The 19,877-nt window shown below is 36.5% G+C and overlaps 2 protein-coding genes across 7 annotated transcripts in view; both read right to left on the bottom strand.

Annotated features, from left to right (window-relative positions):
• Positions 1 to 19,877, bottom strand: part of LOC106664239 (adenomatous polyposis coli protein-like) — a 66,048-nt gene that overhangs the window by 9,359 nt on the left and 36,812 nt on the right. The window contains exons 1-24 of one of the 5 annotated variants that reach the window (XM_014389757.2): positions 16,384 to 16,725; positions 10,704 to 10,791; positions 9,480 to 9,557; positions 6,046 to 6,123; positions 5,690 to 5,870; positions 5,125 to 5,627; positions 4,881 to 5,063; positions 4,673 to 4,821; positions 4,265 to 4,536; positions 4,078 to 4,205; positions 3,925 to 4,007; positions 3,761 to 3,854; positions 3,556 to 3,687; positions 3,411 to 3,480; positions 3,237 to 3,351; positions 2,936 to 3,179; positions 2,781 to 2,875; positions 2,628 to 2,721; positions 2,401 to 2,559; positions 2,215 to 2,315; positions 1,987 to 2,103; positions 1,867 to 1,931; positions 1,693 to 1,815; positions 979 to 1,633 (exon numbers count right to left, since the gene is read on the bottom strand). In XM_014389757.2, coding sequence (XP_014245243.1) covers positions 979 to 1,633; positions 1,693 to 1,815; positions 1,867 to 1,931; positions 1,987 to 2,103; positions 2,215 to 2,315; positions 2,401 to 2,559; positions 2,628 to 2,721; positions 2,781 to 2,875; positions 2,936 to 3,179; positions 3,237 to 3,351; positions 3,411 to 3,480; positions 3,556 to 3,687; positions 3,761 to 3,854; positions 3,925 to 4,007; positions 4,078 to 4,205; positions 4,265 to 4,536; positions 4,673 to 4,821; positions 4,881 to 5,063; positions 5,125 to 5,627; positions 5,690 to 5,870; positions 6,046 to 6,123; positions 9,480 to 9,557; positions 10,704 to 10,791; positions 16,384 to 16,445 — 3,869 coding nt within the window. In that variant the 5' untranslated portion in view covers positions 16,446 to 16,725. Of the gene's footprint in view, positions 1 to 978; positions 1,634 to 1,692; positions 1,816 to 1,866; positions 1,932 to 1,986; positions 2,104 to 2,214; positions 2,316 to 2,400; positions 2,560 to 2,627; positions 2,722 to 2,780; positions 2,876 to 2,935; positions 3,180 to 3,236; positions 3,352 to 3,410; positions 3,481 to 3,555; positions 3,688 to 3,760; positions 3,855 to 3,924; positions 4,008 to 4,077; positions 4,206 to 4,264; positions 4,537 to 4,672; positions 4,822 to 4,880; positions 5,064 to 5,124; positions 5,628 to 5,689; positions 5,871 to 6,045; positions 6,124 to 9,479; positions 9,558 to 10,397; positions 10,469 to 10,703; positions 10,792 to 16,383; positions 16,726 to 19,877 lie in introns of those variants that run through there. The other 4 variants (XM_014389758.2, XM_014389755.2, XM_014389756.2 and 1 more) reach the window with 4 other exon arrangements.
• LOC106664240 (RUN domain-containing protein 1) lies at positions 13,464 to 16,377 on the bottom strand. 2 transcript variants are annotated; one of them, XM_014389759.2, is made up of 2 exons: positions 15,851 to 16,377; positions 13,464 to 15,249 (listed from the first exon to the last, which is right to left on the bottom strand). In XM_014389759.2, exon 2 carries the CDS (start codon positions 15,199 to 15,201, stop codon positions 13,630 to 13,632), a length of 1,572 nt encoding a protein of 523 aa, XP_014245245.1. In that variant the 5' UTR covers positions 15,202 to 15,249; positions 15,851 to 16,377; the 3' UTR covers positions 13,464 to 13,629. The 2 variants fall into 2 exon arrangements, with proteins under 2 accessions (XP_014245245.1, XP_014245246.1); XM_014389760.2 differs by having other exon boundaries at positions 15,897 to 16,377.

The raw sequence follows: 19,877 nt of genomic DNA, 5'->3' as shown, positions 1-19,877 counted from the left end.
TAATGGTGATACATTGAGGGTTTGTTATCAGAAGAACTTGTTCCTTATATGCCACTAATTGACGATAGTTGTATTTTTATGACAATGCTAGATCCCGACAGCTAGGATGGTTGGTGACTTCTTGGAACGATCTTCAATTCAATGTATGGAATAGTCAGCTGCAGTCCTGACTTAAACTCTATCGGACACCTTTGGGATGTTTTAAAAGAGGATAAAAAGTTGCCTAGTGTGAGAATTTGCAGGAAATAATAATGGCGCTGTTGGAAGTGAATAAAACTATTCCTCAGCAGTACATTCAAAACCTCATAAAGTCGATGCTACGTTGAATGCAAGAGGTGATCATCGCAAGAGGAGGAAAGACTCCGTACTGAATTGAATATTTTATTCATTATATCCATAGCAACATTATCAAATTGTTTAAATTTAATTTATTATTTAGGTGTAATCTTATATTTTTCTTTAAAAATATCCAATAAACAACAAAAAATAAAAATGATAACAAATGCAAGTTTTTGCACAAATTTACTAAAAAACAAAACAAGGGTGGCCACTTTTTTGCCTCTGTGTGTATAATAAAAATACAATTTATTGATCTTGGTCTGCTTATTCTCAATTGTTTTTTCTCTTCAGATATGCTGTCTTCTGACATTATTTTTATTAAAATGTCGATATATTTGACAATTTGACACAGAGCAAACCACCGAAGATATGTGCTATCAAAATAAATGTGTGTCAAAGTTAAAAACATTCCAGGCTGTAGTGAAGAATAATGAAATATAAAACCATAATAAATAAATAGAAGAAAGGAGAAAAAACATTTCCAAATAAGAAAGTCATGGAAAATTCACTATTCAAGAAATTGGAGAAAATCCGTTGAATTATTCTGTACCCAAATTTGTACTAAAATTATTTGTTAAATATTATAATTATATTGTTGTATGTGTTGTACTTTTTAATCTTTATATAAAAACAAGTTACCTGAATTTTCCAAGCTCTCGTCTCTGCTTTGGCGTCATCTTCCGTTGTGAGGGCGGCGTGGCTTCTAATGTGATGTCGTCAATGCCGTCAGCGATTTCTGAACTGATGCTCGCCACGCTCATGATGCTGTTGTCAAGATCGACCATCTCCTCCATTTCAGTCGGCGGCTTGACGTTTTCAAGAAGACTCGCCTCTTTCTGCGGTAATTTTTTCTTGTCGACATCGATTGAACACGATAGTGAAATGATCGAGTCCATGGCCGAAGGCGGTTGGACCTGGTCGAGTTCAAGGACGCTTCCGTTGAGAAGGCTATCTGTAAGTTTGAAATCTTTCTTCGGGTATTTGTCATTGATGGAAGTACAGCTGGACATCGAGATCATCGAAGCCATATTGGAAGGCGGCTGGATTTCATCTATCCCGACAAAACTATTTTCCATTTCTAGATGAGATATAAGAGCTACTTTTCCCGAATTGAGTTTTATCACTCTTGATTCTGTCAATGTGATATCTTGATCAGTCTTATCCTTGTCATCTTCGTCTTCAGCACTGTCGTATGAGTGGATAACAGGTGGTGCCATACTCAAACTCGGATATGACATGTCGTTGGGAGTTTCTTCTGCCCATGTGTCAGTGCTGTCTTTCATTTTATCAGGGACTGTAATCAAATATCACTTTGAATTTCTAAATGTAAAAAAAATGAGTAGAAACACTGACCTGAAGGCATTCCAGATGAAATGACTTGCATGAGAAGTGCCTGGTCTTCTTGCTCGGCCAGAGTTACCTCATCCGCCGAAGCCCCCGAGAGCACAGTAACAGCTTCAACTTCATCGACTGTAACTTAAACAAAAGTAAATATTATATAATTTAGTAATAAAATTAGAAAAATACCATCTGGATCCAGAGAGCTCAGAGGCGATGGATTCTCGGCAGGTGGAGGAGTTTCAATTCCGAGCCTGTGAAAATAATAAATTGAAAATATGTTCAAAATTCAACATTAGAGAAACAGACCTTTCAGGTTTGGAATTAATCGTTAGATCCGAGAGCGAAGATCTGATCGAGAAGTTTCCAGGGCTTCCTTCAGTGGCAAAAACTGAAACTTCGTCTTCAGCCACCAACTGCCTCATCCTGAATAAAATCAAATAAACTGCATTATTACGTAAATTATTAATAATAAAAATTGATATTAAATGATATTTATTATTAGCAGAATTTTGAAAAGCAAGAAAATAAAATCACCTTGGTGTTGGAATAGACACTGGTCTAGGTTTAACAATTGTCGCTTTTCCTCTGGGAGCAACTTGTGATACTTTCGCTTTAAGTTCAACTTGGCTTCCATTCTAAAATATGAAAAGCAAAAATTAAATTAATTAAAAACAACAAGGAGAAAGAAAAAGTAAGGATGTCAAGTGACAGAATAAGGACCTGAGCTTGCGGCATGCCGGATTGTATGCATTCAGCAAGGATGTTTTCGTGATCGGATGAGGCGTCGGACAAAGCACAGGAAAGCTCGCTATGGGACGTAGCGTGACTTAAGCTCGCAGGGGTGTCTTCGGTGCAGAACTGTACAGGAGTGTCCTCCATCTAGAAAATGGAAGCGAATCGTACGCCGTTTTTACTCGAAAGCGAAAGCAGAAATAATGAAAACTCACATGCTGCGTCTGACGAGTTGGTATCTTAACGGGGATTCCTCTCACTCGTGGTATCCGGCTGTTTTGTGCCATAGACCCGGATTCAACACGGTCTCTTAAAAATTCATAAATTGATTTATATAATTCTTAAAAGAGGAAGACAAAATTAAAAACCTGTTGTTTTGCATTCCGATATTGATACAGTCGGCTAAAACATGCTCGTCTTCTTCTTCTGACACTGCTGCCAATTCAATTTCTTTTCTTCCCTCCTAAAAGTATTATTTATATTCATTTTCAATTCTATGAACGAAAAATTTTTTTGTATTTACATGTCCTTCGTCATCAAAGGTGAGATCACTCAGACTAGTCGCCGTGGAAAACTGCGCAGGTGTGCTTTCTTCCTTAAAAGCTACGACTGCATCGTCAAAGACTCCAGGTTGGCCGGATGGCTTTTCTTCCGCTTCGTTTGTCTCTGTTAGAACAGGTGGGACTTTGACCCGAGGGCTTGGCGGTATTGTCTGAGTAGGCGAATCTGGCACCTCGCTCGGCGAGAGAATGCCACTCGTCATCCGGCTGTTCAAAAGTTTTATTAAATTAAATTTCAATAATTATTTTATGGTTTGTTAGTACCTGAATTCGCTCACTACAGAAGATCTGCAATCGTCCTGTTGCTCACAGCTGCTCAATGAACCTAGTGAACTGCACCTCGAGAACATCAACGGCGTTTCCAAAGTCGTAGGTTTCCCTGGTTCAATTTAAATGTTAGAACAAAAGGATTTAAAAATCACAATCATTTTAACTCACCTGAATCTAATTTTCCTGGCGAAGCTTCTACCGAATTAACAGGTTCATTTGGCTTCTCAATTTCCTTACACTGAAATTAATAATTAACAATTTATTTATATATATATAAAAAAAAAAAAAAATAAAATAAAAAAATAGTTTCTACTTTGTTCAGTGATGGGCTGGGTGAATCCTGCTGCTCTGTCTGTTCTTCTTCGTTATACCTTAAACTATAATCAGTCAATTGATCGAGATCCGTTTCTGCATAATCACCGCCTGTTTCTTCATTGAAGTAAGGCTTGAAAAATAAATAAATATATAATTTGAACAATATTTCAGTTAATTTAATTTAAAAAAAAGTTGAATTGTACCTTTTGCTCAGAGTTCTCTGCATCTTTGAATTTAATGCTGTAATTAACTGCATCATTGTCTGTCTCATTTGTTTTGTTTTCTTTCTCGCAATACCTTTAAACAAAATTTCACTATTAAACAAATTCACAATTTAACTTTAAAAATAAGAAAAAACAATAATTACTTAAGACTATAATTCACAGGTTGGTCCGAGGTCTCCTCGATGTGTTGTATCGTCTGATTTATCTGATCGCAGTCTTCTTTAGCCTGTATTAAATTGCACATTTTTTTTATTACAATGCCTATTTTTGTCATGTTGGAAAATTATTAGACTGACCGGAGTAGTCGTTACTTGCTCAGCGTCCCAGATGGGCGACGGATCGATGTTATCGCATGTTTCGGACAGCGAGCTGTTCAGTTCCGCTTCGAGGGCCCTTCTCTTTCTCACAAGGAGTGTTGCACTCCCTGAAAATAACACAAAAATATTAAATTGGCAACTTAATGTGTTTATAATTAATAATAACCTGAAGGCGTTTGAGCTTGCTGCTGTGCTAAACGAACAGGAAGAAGGTTCTTCAATGCCGCAGAAGCCCCCATCGCGATCATCCTGTGCTTCGAGTGTGCCAACGAAGTCAACATGGGCACAGCACCGAGTGCCACAAGCGCTCTTTGATCTGTGGCGCATCTGGCTGAAAGGTTCCAAAGCGTCCCGCATGCATTGCTCACCACTGTCAAACTTGCGGATTGAAGTTGCCTGAGGAGGATAGCGAGGCAGTTGTGCTCACGGAGGATTTTTCTGTAATTAATTATTCATTGTATTTTTAATATAAGAAAAAAAAAATCAAAGTTAGTTAAGAATTTGAAATTAATTAACTTGATGACAAAGAAATAAAAATAAAACGTTTTAGTATGCTATGAAATGCCAAATTTACCTGTAATCTTCACGTACGGCAATATGACTAGAAATATTTCGCAAAATCCCTCCAGAGTTTTCTATGACCGAGAGTGTTTTAGAAGATGACTGATAATTTAACATTTCAACGAGGTATTGTAGAGCTCCTTCAACGCTACAAATGTCCACCTGCAGACAAAAAAAAGTCAGTGAACTACTGGAATTTTTAAAATGTTTGTCTCAAATACCTTGTTTATATTGCAGTGTGCTGATAAATTCCATAGAGCAGACAAGACAGATTTTAAAGTTTGCTCTCTTGTCGCTGCCATGGCGGCTCTCATGAGCGCCGGAACTGACCCGACTTCCCGAAGGGATTGCTTGCTTGCAGCGTCCGCCCTCCAGGACAAGTTTCTTAGTACACTTGCTGTAACCTAAACATAATTTTTTTTATATATACGATGATCAAGTTGATGGATTATAATGATAAATAACCTGAGTGAGATCTTCACTGTTTGATGATAACTGCGCTACAAGAGCGGCCATGAATGGTTTCATGGAACAGAGAAGGGCTTTGTTGTTTCCGTCACCGAAAGTCAGGTTGGTCAGGGCCATTCCGGCGTAACGCTTTAAGGTCACGCAGCATTCTTGGTGATAAGGAGCTTCGACCTGAACGAGCCTGGCGATCACATAAAGAGCGCCGAGCTGACACATGGCCAGCCGGTGCTCTTCATCGAACGATAGCTTCATGAGTGCCGCGATGGCAGGACCAGGGTGAGATTCTTCACAGTGGCCCTCGCTGCCCAACCCCGAGGATGTTAAAGAATCACTGTAGTTGGTCACTTGCTCGAGAAGGCGAAGCACCCTGGCCTCTCGTCGCCCTCTCTTATCATCACTATGACACAAAACCATGTTGCGAAGAGCTTCTGCCGCCCTCTGGCGCACAACCGTGCTCTCTCCGCTCGAATGAACAAGTTGTACCAAAAGAGAAAGACACCCTAATTAAAAAATAAATAAATTATAAGATTGTAATTCATGAGGTAAAAAATTGAGAACATACCTGACTGTCTCATGGCTTTACAACTGTCGGGAGAACTGCTCATGGCAAGGAGTGTTGATGTCATGTCTGCTCGGTCATGCGTCCCCAGCATGGAAAGAAGGTTGTAGACCATCTCAACCTTTGTACCAAGCTGCTCACTGCTGTAACTGTAGCTATAACTGAGCCCTCCATCGCACATAGCCTGAGAAAAAAAAACACAATATCAAAAGATAAATCAATGATTAATCTTGGGTATTAGAGGTCAAGTTTCACTTCTTTATAATTCCTTGCCGCTATGAAAGCCGTTCTATAAATACCTTGATAACACTAGCTTTGTTTGTTTATATGAAATTGTTTGTTTAGCTTTACTAACTCACTTGTTTGGTATTGACAGCTGCTGTGCTATGGCACATCGTGTTCTGCCCGGAAATCAATTTCATTCCCCTGTCGCTGGCCTGGAATAAACATTTACATTAATTCATCACATTTAATTATTTACACAGTTTTATTTTAATCTAACAAAACTAATTGTTTTTTGTTAAAGGCACATTTTAATATTTGCAAATTGAGCATTTAATTAATGTTTTTAATTTATAAATAAATCTATAAATTGAATTTGCAAACAATCTGTCTTGTTATTTGCAACTTACGACAATCAGACAGACACAACACAGAATTAAAACAAAATAATAGTGTTTTTGTTTTTAAAAGAAAAGATGGTTTAAATTCGTACAAATACATTAAATTTTTATTTTATTACTTGTGAGATTGAACTTTTCTATCAATTTTGCAAAGTAATAAGTTTTCTTATAGCAAATTTAATGTTCTTTCTGGTGGCACAAACCAGATTTTTCTAGTCAGTAATTCTGAAGTTTATAAGCAATTTAGTGGACCGAAGTTGAAAAATAAAAAATAAAACCAAAACCTTAAATTACTTCTTTACCGTTGAGATTTGGACAAGGGTTTATAGGAAGTTTTTTGTTGCATATTCGAATAGAAACATCTGAAATTTTTAACACTTATCGCCAGTCACCCAGTATAAATAGGGTATTTGAGCATTGCAAATCATTTATTCTTTATTAGACTTTCCATTTCACAGTTACTCAATCCAATTTCTCAATCAATCAATCTCTCACTCACTATGTAACATTCACTCAATTCAATCTATCTCAATCAATAAGACTCTCTCTTACATTCATTCTCATCTTCTCTCTCTCTCTCCCTCACAACCTTTCACACTAACACATTTTACACTCTTTAAAAGTAACTGAATTCAATATATCTCAGACAATCAATCAGACTCTCTCTTACACAAACAATAACATACCCATTGACTCAATCTCTCTTTCTCTCAACCTTTTACACTCACACAACAATCTCACACACCCACCAATAGAGTAACATCACCCCCACAATGCAACATTCACTCACTCTTTAACATACGTTCAATTACATCTCAATCTCTCTTTCAATAACTCTATCAATCTCTAACCCACTACTCATCCAATCTCTTGATCTCCTTCTCTCTCATACACAATGCAACATGCACTCACGCACACACAATGTATCACTCACTCTCTAACAATTAGTCAATCAATTCAATCTCTCTCTCTCTCTCTCTCTCTCTCTCTCTCTCCCTCTCAACTGATCTCTCAAACAAATGAATCAATCAATCAATCACTCTCTAAAATTCACTCAATTCAATCCACTAACTCATCCAATATCTTAATTCTCATTCACTCTTTCAATTTATCCAAATACAATTTATCACTCACTCTCTATTTCAATCAATCATTCATCCTCTAATCCACTAACTTATCCAATCTCTCTCTTAATTCTCATTCACTCTTTCAATTTATCCAAATACAATTTATCACTCACTCTCTATTTCAATCAATCATTCATCCTCTAATCCACTAACTTATCCAATCTCTCTCTTAATTCTCATTCACTATCTTTCAATTTATACAAATACAATGTATCACTTACCCTCTCACTCTCTCTCTCTCTCTTTCAATCAATCAATCAACCTCTAATCCACTAACTTATCCAATCTCTCTCTTAATTCTCATTCACTATCTTTCAATTTATACAAATACAATGAATCACTTACCCTCTCACTCTCTCTCTCTCTCTCTCTCTCTCTCTCTCTTTCAATCAATCAATCAACCTCTAATCCACTAACTCAATCCCATCTCTCACCAACAAATCACTCACTCACTCTCTAACAGTTAGTCAATCAATTCAATGCCCCCTCCCTTCAACTGATCTCACAAACAAATGAATCAATCAATCACTCTCTAAAATTCACTCAATTCAATCTTAAACAATCCACTAACTCATCCAACCTTCCTCTTAATTCTCATTCACTCTTTCAATTTATCCAAATACAATTTATCACTCACTCTCTATTTCAATCAATCATTCATCCTCTAATCCATCCAATCTCTCTCTTAATTCTCATTCACTCTTTCAATTTATCCAAATACAATTTATCACTCACTCTCTATTTCAATCAATCATTCATCCTCTAATCCACTAACTTATCCAATCTCTCTCTTAATTCTCATTCACTATCTTTCAATCTCTCCACCTCTCACTAACGAATCACTCACTCACTCTCTAACACTAAGTTTTTTTCACTTCTCACTCTTTCTTTAACCACCTCTCAATTAAACCTTGATCAATCAGTCACTCACTAACTCATTCAATTCTTCTCTCTTACTTTTAACACTCAGTTCCATCTCACTCTCAATTAATCAGACCTCTCACCTATTACTCCCTTTCTCTCAATCTCTCTCCCTCCCTTCTTTCTCACGTTTTTCTCGATCACGCTATCCATCACTCTCACCTATCCATTCTTTTTTATTAATGCCCTAACCCTCTCTAATATGTTATATAAAACAATAATTCTACATAGAACATCAACGAATCGGTCATTTTTATTTAAGACTAAAAGCTGGTCTAAATTTACAAATTTTATTTTATTATTAGATCGCTTAATTTAATTGATTTAGTACTAAAAACTGTCGAGTCGTCAAGTGACACATCTGTACTTCATAAATACAAAAGGAAAAAAAGGACTAGGACGACGTGTATAGGGTTCAGGCGAAACTGGAACTTCTATAATGATGGATTGAAATTTAATAATTCAAAATTTTTTATTGCAAACATTGTACCATATTCAATTAATTAAGATTTTAAGTTGAGATAAAAAAGTCAGTGTCACGAGCGGGATTCGAACCCACGACCTTCGGCTAAATACGCCGCTGCTCTACCACTTGAGCTACCGTGACTTCGATCCCCTCGCGCTCTAAGTTCCCATCTCAACCCCACCTTTTTTGAATTTTCCCTCCTGTTTGCCATTTTTCAAATGTCATGTAATCGGATTGGATTCTCGGCGACAAATGAAATGGCCACGGAGAGCTTTAGTGAAGTGTACTTCATTTTATTTCATTAAATTCACTATTTTTCGTGATCCACTTGACCAATTTAATTACATTAAATTAATTAAGGTTTTAAGTTGAGATAAAAAATTGTTAATTGTACCATATATTTATTGAACGTAAAATTTTCTTACAACAAAAAAGAGATGGTTTTTCCGCGAATATTTCGAGACAAACCAGAACTTATCCCTGATTTTTAATATAAAATTATAATATTGATGGGTTATATTAATTATATCCGGCGAATACCGCTGATATACGGTTTCGAAATGTATTTATTGGAAGAACTAATATGTAAGAAATCCCGTTCACCCCACAGACAAAAAATACGTCGAGATGATTTGACAACAAATAATCAAACTTACTTGGGTTGACGTTTCTTCTTGCTCTTTGGCCTCTGGCGAAGCCCCCTGCTCCTTGGTCCACCGCGTCCCAATAACATCCTAAACGAAACAATCATAATTTTAAATAATTATTACAGCACGTTTACAGATAATGCCATACAAATACAATCACAAATGACGAATTCTGACAAAACTTTTGTTTTAATTAAAGTTCAAATATTAAAATAGGTCAAAGAACCTTTTGTAAAGTGTCAACTTGTGATAAAGTGGAGCATGAAGCGGTACACAATATGTGATAAGTGTTGGATGATAAATTGTTCGAGACAAACGGCTTATCACCCTGAAAGCTGGCAATAGGCAAAACGTTATTGTTTTATTATTCAAATTAAAAGGAAAGAAAAGAAAAAAAAGTGCTATCCAGTGAGAAAATATCAATAAAAGCTAAAGCTTGCTCAACGTTCGGTTCAAAAATGTCATCGTTTTGTAATGAAATGCCTGCGTGCATAACGTATCGCTCTTTAGGGAATTTTCCTTGTTTTTTTTCGAAACGGGGCATGCATAATTCATACATGATGCAATTTCTTGCGTCTTTTTTAAAAAACATTTTTTGAATATCAAAACGTCCCAAAATCTATATCTTTAGAAATCTCCAAACTCTAGCGGGTTTTAAAAGCTAAATAATTACACTTCTATGCCGAAATTTACGAAAGAAAAGTTCTCAAATTACAAAAAAACTAAAAAAATGTTTTTATTTACTACTGCTTTAAAATAATAATAATAAATCAATTACTCGTTCAAACTTATCTACAAATGGTTTCTAATTTTTACATTAAAAAAACACCCTCTAATGTGACTGTTTATGATATAACAAACCATCTGTCAACTACCAACTACATCGGTGTCGTTCGACTAGCTATTAATTTTGATTAATGTACTTACCATAATAAACTAAAAGAATACATCAAGTAGAGGCTCACAGAATATTCATCTCATTTGGTTGAGATAGGGTACTAAAAGAAAAGACGTACTGAATCCCAAATTTTCTCAACCTACCATATACATTTTTAAAGGTAATACAATTATCACAAAAGCTACACTTTTTCAAAGGCTAAAAACAACCCTCTGGCTCTGGACCAGAGTCTAAAACCAACTTTATACCAACTTTTTTTTACTATAAATCGAATGATTTGTTTATTCATTTAAAAAATTAAGAACTACTTTTTAAAAGAAATGTGCCTAGTTTACCTTGTTGTTGTTATTTAAGTTGTGGACGATGTTGATGTTATGCCTTCTCGATGATGAACTCTGGGGCTTCTGTTGCCAAATGGACTTGCTAAATAAAATTGTCGAATTAAAAGCAGCCGACGGACGACTTTTTCGCTAAGGATGGGAAAGTTGGAAGGAGAGAAGGAAATTCTTGAGGTTCTTTTTCAATTATTCGACCGCATTCAACCGTATTGGCAAAAACGCGATACAGAGTAAAAAATTACATACTTTTAAAGTTAGAAACTTCATCAACCAAGAGCATCATTAATGATTATGAAGTTCTTATCAAATTTCAAATCGGATTGTATTTGCTGATAAAACGATCAACTGAAAATTTCCCTTTGAGACTAGACATTACTGATTCGTAAGAATTGCTAGAAAAACAAAATTGACTAAATTTTCTAGATGGTTGGCAGGGTGACCGTTCCATGATACAAATCTGAAGTCTTGTCATTAGTTTCTTTATAGATATTCCGTCATATGTAGTTCTCTACCTTACTCTACCATTATTTCGACACAACTGATGAAAAACGGGACAGTACCATCTTATATATTTATAAACATGTAGGACAGATGCCTGATTACTGATGACTCATTCATTTTTCTGAACTTACATTGAATTGCATTGAAATTATTAAAGTCTAATCATTAAAAATTCCATTACGTTCTTTACGCATAATCTACACATGGACAAATGAATTGGCTTCAGCCGAAAGTCATAATTTCTGACTTTTCAGGTCCTCCAAATCACTCGTTCACATTGAGTAGTTTTGATTAAAATACGGTCATTATTGACTTATTGAATTATCTTAAGTTACTCGACCTCATTGAACAGTACTGACTAAAATCAGATCATTATTGACTCATTCACTTCTATAACGTAACTCGAGAACATTTAAAAAAAAATTGATTAAAGTGGGATCATTATTGATTCAATAAGTTCTCTAAAGTTACTCGACATCATTGAACAGTACTGACTAAAATCCGATCATTATTGACTCATTCACTTCTATAACGTTACTCGAGAACATTGAAAAATGTTGATTAAACTGCGATCATTATTGACTCCATTAAGTTGTGTAAAGTTTCTCGCCCACATTGAAAATTATTGATTAATATCCGTTATTATTGACTCATTAATAAATTCTCGAAATAAATTCTAGTTACTCGACCTCATTGAACGGTATTGTTTTGAAATTCAATCATTACTGGCTCGTTACTGCTCTAAAGTTATTCGACCACATTGAAAAGTATTGATTAAAGCCGATCATTATTGACTGATTAAGTTCTCTAAAGTTACTCGATCTCGAATAATACTGATTAAAATCCGATTATTATTGGCTCATTACTTCTCTATAGTTACTCCACCTAATTGAAAAGTATTTATTAACCATTATGGACTCTAAGGATAAAATTTGCACATTGTCGAAAAATTGGCTGAAGTCTGGGCAATAATCCCATTATGTTTTTATACATATTCCCGATCGCATTATCCACTATATATGGAAGCTTATTGGACAGATGAAGTGATAGAAACATATAAATCCTGATCAACAATCATTGAGGCCTTAAAACCCTTCCTCCTGTCTTTTCTTGAATCTGTTATTTTTTTGGTTGCAAATTTTGGTTTACTTTTTATGCCTATTTTATTATAATCCTCACATTATCTAAAAGGAAACGACACTTTTCGACCTCTGATCCGTGCACGTAGATCGACTTAATTTCACATGCAAATTCGTTTCGCCGCCATTCCCTTACAAATTTATGAATTTGTAATCATCCAGGATTGACTTAAATACGTAAAATTACGATAATCAGTTTTGGGAACTACCAAGACAGATTAAAATGAAAACTATATGCCTGATAATTTAATTATTTTTAGTAATGCCAAAGAGAGTGTAGCGACGATATTTTGTCGAAGGATGTCGTTGAAAGACAGCTTATCAACAGACCAACACTGATAAATTTATTTCGTATTTTTTTAATTAATCATCGTACATTTTAACTGTAATAAAAGCAGAACCAAACATAAAACCAGGAGAGATACGATCAAGTTTAAAAATCAGGAGGGCACGGATATGTGTTATTGATCAAAACAGTTCAGGGTGGCGCTCTTAAATAAAATCCAAGTCAAACAAAATTTGAGTTTTATGAAATTTTTAAAATCGACTGTTAGGAAATCCAGAACACTGAAGAAATTATTATAGGTAAACTGTGTGGGACAAACAAAAAGTAATATATGCAGCAGCCTGTATTCGTAAGTAAATAATCTACCCAAAAGCATGTTTTAGTGTATATTAAGATTAGTTTATTATTTTGAAAGTTACTGCCCTATTTTTAATATCAATATTAACAAATTAATCAATTGTATAAATAAAGAGGAAATGGAATTTCTTTCCAATTAATGACAATAATAATTATTACAATACTAATATAAAGTTCTCCAAGAGTTATTACAATGATGCCTCCTTTAGTTTGTTTTGACGAAGTCCTTTCTTAGAAAACAATTACAAGTTTCACCTAGTTTACGTTTAAAAAGTTTTGAACAAACTTCTGTTAAATGTCTGTTTAATCAGCATGGTGTTATTTAAAAAGAGTCTACAACCGGAGGGTGTATTCATTAGAAAAAGGTTTAAAACGACATTACTAGGGCATCGATCGTTAGCTGGGGGGTTTCAGCTCGGCGCTAAAAGAGAATTTTCAAAAATTTGATCTGGGGAGAAAGAATGTATTTCCAAAGTCATATGAATATTTTAATAATAGGTTAAAAACGAAAACAAAAACAATATACAATTTAAAACATTTAACATTCAGTTGTCGGACACCAATCAACACGATCGAGTGTCTCAATAAAACCAGAGAATCGAGACGATAAAATATTCGGTAACGTTTGTCAAATATTTGTTTAAAAAGCATCTTTAATGTCGTTCAACTGTCTCACCGCTAAATCGACGGGCAAGTGGAACTGAAATTGGTTTAATTTTTCTAAACTCGCGAAAGCGTCCTCGAAGCCAGTTTTGACCGTGTAACTCCAGTCGGCGTAGTACAATTCCAGAAGGGGCTGGCATCGGAGTATCAGTCTCAGCCACTGGACCAACATTTTCGAATTCAGGCCGGCGCAGACGAGCGCTTTGAACTGTGAGTCGTAGCTCCTTTTGTAAGGATCGTGCGAGGCGATTATGTTCCCGATCACCCCGAGGAGGCTCTGTTTGGCGGATATGGCGCAACCGCCGACGATGTCCAGATTGAAACTCTGAGACAGCTTCCTCGCCGGTGTGGAATTGAACTTTTCACCGTTTTTCATGTCGTAGAATTTGAGGACGAGCTCCCAGGCGTGCATGTCGCAGGAGCCCGAGGTAGTTTTCACTTTGAAACACATCGTGAACGGGACGACGCTCATGTTGTTGTTGAAGTTGAACAACCCGTGTTGCATGAGGTTTTGTATACCGACGGCAAGGTGCTTCCGGACGACGGTGGCCAACCTGCTCGTCGACTGGGTCGGGTATTCCGAATCCGAGACGTAATCGCTGTCGGCGTACGTCTCCGGCTCTCTGGCCGATTCGACGACGCTCTCTATCGCCATTTCTAGCTGGGCCCTGAGGTCGCCCCAGTGCTTCGTCTTCATCGTTCTCTTTGGCGAGTTCCTCCTGAACTTCTTCGGTGCGTGGAGATGCGCCGAGGCGAAGAGGTGCAGGAGGGCGGTGATCCTCTTGACCGTCGTGATCAGTTTTCCTTTGACGTGTTCGCGATCGTGGTCGGAATGCCCGCCACACCCGGAACAGCGGCAGTCACACTTATTGTTCGAAGCCGGCGCGTCGCCTTGGAGGTACTGGATGAAACGCTCCAGGTCGGCCAACTGGGTCTTCAGCTGGACGACCAGCTGCTCCTTCATCTTCAAGGGAAGAATGACCTCGTCGACCGCGTTGTCCACGTACGTTCTCAGTTCTTCCACAGACATTTTGTCGAAGCCGTCGACGTTGAGGTTAAGCTGGCTTTTTAGCTGGTCGATGATGACCCTCTGCTTTTCGATGACTAGGCTCTGAGGAGGGCCGCCTTCTCCGGCTTCGTAAGCGTACGCTTCCAGATCCGCCAACTGTTTCTTCAGCTGTTCGATCAATTCGGCCTGCTTGGCCCTTTGAGCGTTGAGGGCGTCTTCTATCTCCTTGTCGTTCTCGGTCAAACGATAGTCGAACAGACCGTTTTCCACGTCCGGGATGCCCCTGAACGCGAACTCCACCAGGCTCTTCAAAAGCTTTTCTTTCTCTTCTGGACCCGCTTCGACTATCTGCCTCAGACGGAACTGCACTTGGGCGAAATGAGTGGTCAGCGCGATCAAGGACGAGTTCATCAGCTCGTATTGTTCTTCCAAGTGCTGCAGGCGTTCGTCGTCGACGGAATTCGTCGGAGATTCAAGGCATTCGGGGAAATTCTTTCCCTCCAGCGAATCCACCCTCGCCTCTTCCACGGGATCTTCCATCTCCTGCCTAATATTTTTTGTCTATTTAAAACGGCGATAACGGCCCCTCTGAAAAACGAATATCACTGTTAACAACTGTCCGGGCGCGTTTGATAAAAACGCAAAGCGGCCGAAAACGGCAGTCGAGCGAGACTCGTCTTATCGCCGGGTTTCGAAAGCGCGAGGGGTGTTCGAAGAAAAAACTTCTCATCCCGACGGCCTGTTATTGAAAAGCCGCCGTGAATGTACAAGAAATTCGCTTAACGTTGCCTGTCCCGCCGTCAGAAAAGAGTTTGGGAAATCATCCTTGGGAGCGAGGGCGAGTTGGGAAAGACACGAAATAGAGGGGAACTAAAGAATTCTTTACACCAGGTGAAACCGGTAAAAAAATAACGCAACATAAATCATGTGTTTTAGGCTGGATCAAAAGGGAAATATTTTTTTCCGACACGATATCCAGAACAATATGCAGACGGATTGATCTGTTTCTGTTGTGACGTCAGACTAACCAGTGCTAAAGTCACCCACGCACCGACAAACCCCTTAAAAAGCTGGTGTCGACCATACCGCACAACACGCCTCCGATTTTTTCTTTCATATTTGAAACGATTCGAACGAATTCGACGACTCCCGGTTTCGACCGCTTTGCTTTTATATTTCAGATGTTTACCATTTAATAATGAATAATCCGATGTTCAATATGCGTTTGAACTTGCCTTCATTTCTCAAGGTGCAGACCGGCGGCGAGCAGAGCCGATTTCAGCCAAAAGTCCGACGACCACCATATAAACTTTTAGAACAAATAATTTAAATTTGAACGATTTAGACGGTTGTTATGAAGGGGGTTGAGCAGAACTGGCTCTATCGTGTATTGACCGTGCTGAGCAGCACCTCTGCGCCCCTCTCAAACATACCCCCCCGCCCACGATCAACTTATCAATCCGAACTATAGACGAGAACCTATAGTCGTCGTTTAAAAAATAAAATTACATTAAAAAAATATACAATTGATAATGTCTCAGAGAAACCTGCCACTGGGTGTATTGCTAAATACGAAAACCTTGTCATTGCAAATGAAAAAGGTCAAATTGATCAAGAACTCAAGGATTTCCTTAATTTTCCATTAAATAAGACTGTTAATTGATGTATGCTCTTTAATTCGCGTTATATTTCTCACTTAAATATAAGATTGAATATTCTTACTTTCTATTGTTGTTGGGCTCGTTGAGATTGTTGTCGGCTGATTTTAATCCGAAATGATCCATTATTTATCATCAAAACACAAAATAACAGATTTATTTGTCATAACAACAAATAACACTTGTAACGCACAACTGGAAGACACTTTTCGTGGAAAGGAAATCGTGTGGAACAATCGAGGGAGGGGCTCACTGAACGGGAGGCGGACTCCGCGGAAAGGTAGAATAACGGAATATAGATAAAATTGAGTAGTGATAATAAATTTAGTTTAGATTGTAAGCGGAGTGGCAGCAGCCGGAGGCCGAACCGAGTCGGAGGCAGCTAACAGCAGACTGACAGGCGCACAGCCTCCCCCCACACGGTGCCCACTCTCACTCTCTCTCTTTCTCTTCTCCCCTTCCTTCTACACTCTCTTCTGACTCATGCTAATCATGTTTATACACAAACCCTTGATTCGATTGCGTTTGATTAATCGGGGATTAAATGTAGAATTTTTTCCTTTCTCTATCCTTCTCTACTCCCTCCCCCCCTTTCACCAAACGAAGTATAGGACCTGTGTTGGGATTGTCGTAACAGACGAGGCGGAGAAAGCCGTGGAGAAAACGGGGTGAAAAACCCCCCTTTCCAAATACAAGCCAGTAATTTTCAGGGTCGGGACCGTGAAATCGACTCCAAACAAGAGCTCTTTTGCCAAAAGTTCGCCTCAAAATTGCCATCCCATGCCATCCCAAAACAAAAAGAATCTGGGAAATAATGGACGAAATCACAGAGAAACAACAAAGACTCCTATCACCTGGACAGAAATTTATAAAGGAAGAAGCACGAACATGACATCTTTTTAAAAACATAATTCCTACTCGTAGTTAGCTGAATAATGAATTACATAAATTGTACTGTCAAAGCGGTACAAAACGTTTTTACCAATATCTTGTACACATGAGGCTTGGGATAAATTCGATTATGATACGCGATCAAAAGTTAAATTTACCATTGATAAAAAATCAAAGTATATTGGATAAAAAACTTTTTAAAAAAGTACGGTATACTTAAAAATAAAAATATTCATAAAGGCCAAAAAACCCCAATTAAATTTTACCCAAGGGTTATAAACTTAACGAACATGGTAGTAAAAAAGAAGAAAACAATTTATTAAATAAAGGCTTAAAATTTTCCCACAAATAGAATTAGGTATAAAAAACTACTATCCCTTGGTTCATCGGTAGATTGTTGTAACATAAATACAAATTATTTCAAAATAATTAATTAATTATTCTTTTTATGAAAGGTTTTGATTGAAATGAAAAAGTCAGTGTCACGAGCGGGATTCGAATCCACGACGTCGCTGCTCTACCACTTGAGCTGTCGTGACAATGTTTTATGTTAATCTGTTGTCTATCAATTAATGTTGGGTGATGTAAGCAGATTTGCTTCATAAACCAAGGTAAGCTGATGAATGACAAAGAGAATAAACATTTTTTACTTTTATGAACTCAAATTTAAACATAGAAGTTTCCTTTGCAAAACATTTATTATAAGAACTTTAATAATTTTTTTTTTAAATTTTGCAAAATATATTCTATTTGATATTGAAATTGTCCAAATGTTTGACAATTGAGGGCTTAAAAAAACATATTACTCGCCATAATTGTGTATATTTAAAATCATCGAGCTGGACGAAAAAATCCAGATGTCACATATGAATCACTGACAAATACAGAAAAGAGGACAAACGCACTCCAGAATGAAAAATACAGGACGGTGAAAATTTTGAGAAATTTTACTAACAGTAAATCCCACATGACATACAGACACTGACACAAATAATAAAATATCACAATTCCAGGCCGTTTTCTTTTAAAGGAAGGTCAATTAAAAAAAAAAAAAACCTCGACTCACGATAATTAATCACCGAAGAAGCAGGGCAATGAAATAACAATCTTTAATCATAGAATTATAAATAACAAACAATTCATTTTATGATGTGAAAAAATATAGTGCAGTAAAATACAAAAATCTTTAATTATAACTAAAGTTTTACAGGAAAGATTACTAATTGCACTAATACCTTTAGAATAAAGTCTCATTTATGTAATGAACCTTTTATAGTTTTTTGTAAGAGAGAAAGTCCATTGGACTTTAATACAATGAAAAAGCCTATTTCAGATAACTGATTAATTACAGGTTCAGGAAATTAATAAAAAATACAGACTTATTTCCTCGTGGGGTATTTGAACAATTTCACCTCAAAGAAGGAAACCTTTATTAAAAATAATTCTAACTGATAATGCACGAACATGGAATAAAATATCAGTCAGAATAGCAATTGCTGATTAAGTCCTTTCAAATTCAATTCAAACTTTAAAATAATAAAAACACATGATTTATGTTAATTGGTTGCTGAAAATGCTGGACAACCGCCGCTTGAACAATTCAAAAACATTAAACAATTGAAGTGACAAAAAAATAAAATAATTACAGAACTGTTTTTTCCCTCAACCATTCATTTTACATTCTTGTAACAATTAAATAACGAAAATGCACGAACAAAACAATCTTAGGTTTCAGGAAACAAAGAGTAATTATAGAACCCTATTTTGCCTCAACCGTTTTATTCAAGAAAAAATTAATTAATGAAAATGAACGAACAAAACGAACTGAGCCATAAGAAAAAAATGCAATTATGTCACTTTTTTACCAGTTAATCAGAACTACAGCCTCAATTATTTTTTCTATATTCTTGTCAAAATTAATTAATGAAGATGCCCGAACAAAACAAAGTGACGTTTCAGGAAACAAAAATAAGTAAAGAACCGTTTCTTGCCTCAACTATTCTTTCTATATTCTTGTGAAAATTAATTCATGAAGATTAACGAAGAAACCAAACTGAGGCGTCAGCAAAAAGTGTAATTGTGTCACTGTTTTTTACCAGTTAATCAGAACTTCAGCAACAACTATTTTTTCTACATTCTTGTAAAATTAATTAATGAAGATGCAGGTACATAACAAACCGATGTTTCAGCAAACAAAAACTAAGTAAAGAACCTTTTCTTGCTTCAAATATTCTTTCTGTATTCTTGTGAAAATTAATTCATGAAGATTAATTTTGTCACTGTTTTTTTACCAGTTAACCAGAACTACAGCATGAACTACTTTTTCTACATTCTTGTAAAATTAATTAATGAAGTTGCAGGTATATAACAAAGTGATGTTTCAGCAACCAAATTAAATTAGTTTCTTTCCTCAACCATTTTGCTTTTGTAAAAATTAATTAATGAAGATGCACGAATTAGTAAGTAAAGAACAGTTTCGTATCAAATTTCAGTGAAATCAACTCAGCAATGATTATGTTCAGTATATTTTATAATTATTCGTCTACAAGTATGACCGAAACAGCCACTCATATCATTTTCGAATGCGAAGCAACATCTCAATGGAGATTTAACCTAACATACGGAAAAACTTAGGGAATCAAATTGCAGCAGCGACAGTCAATAACC

This window comes from Cimex lectularius, unplaced genomic scaffold (genome assembly GCF_000648675.2).
Source record: "Cimex lectularius strain Harlan isolate CLEC.00 unplaced genomic scaffold, Clec_2.1 scaffold50, whole genome shotgun sequence".
Lineage (NCBI taxonomy): Eukaryota > Metazoa > Arthropoda > Insecta > Hemiptera > Cimicidae > Cimex > Cimex lectularius.
This window is presented reverse-complemented; position numbering and strand designations above follow the sequence as displayed.

Bases quoted from the DNA above. Each gene is read 5' to 3' on its own strand.
- LOC106664240 (XM_014389759.2), bottom strand. From the start codon at position 15,201: ATGGAAGATCCCGTGGAAGAGGCGAGGGTGGATTCGCTGGAGGGAAAG.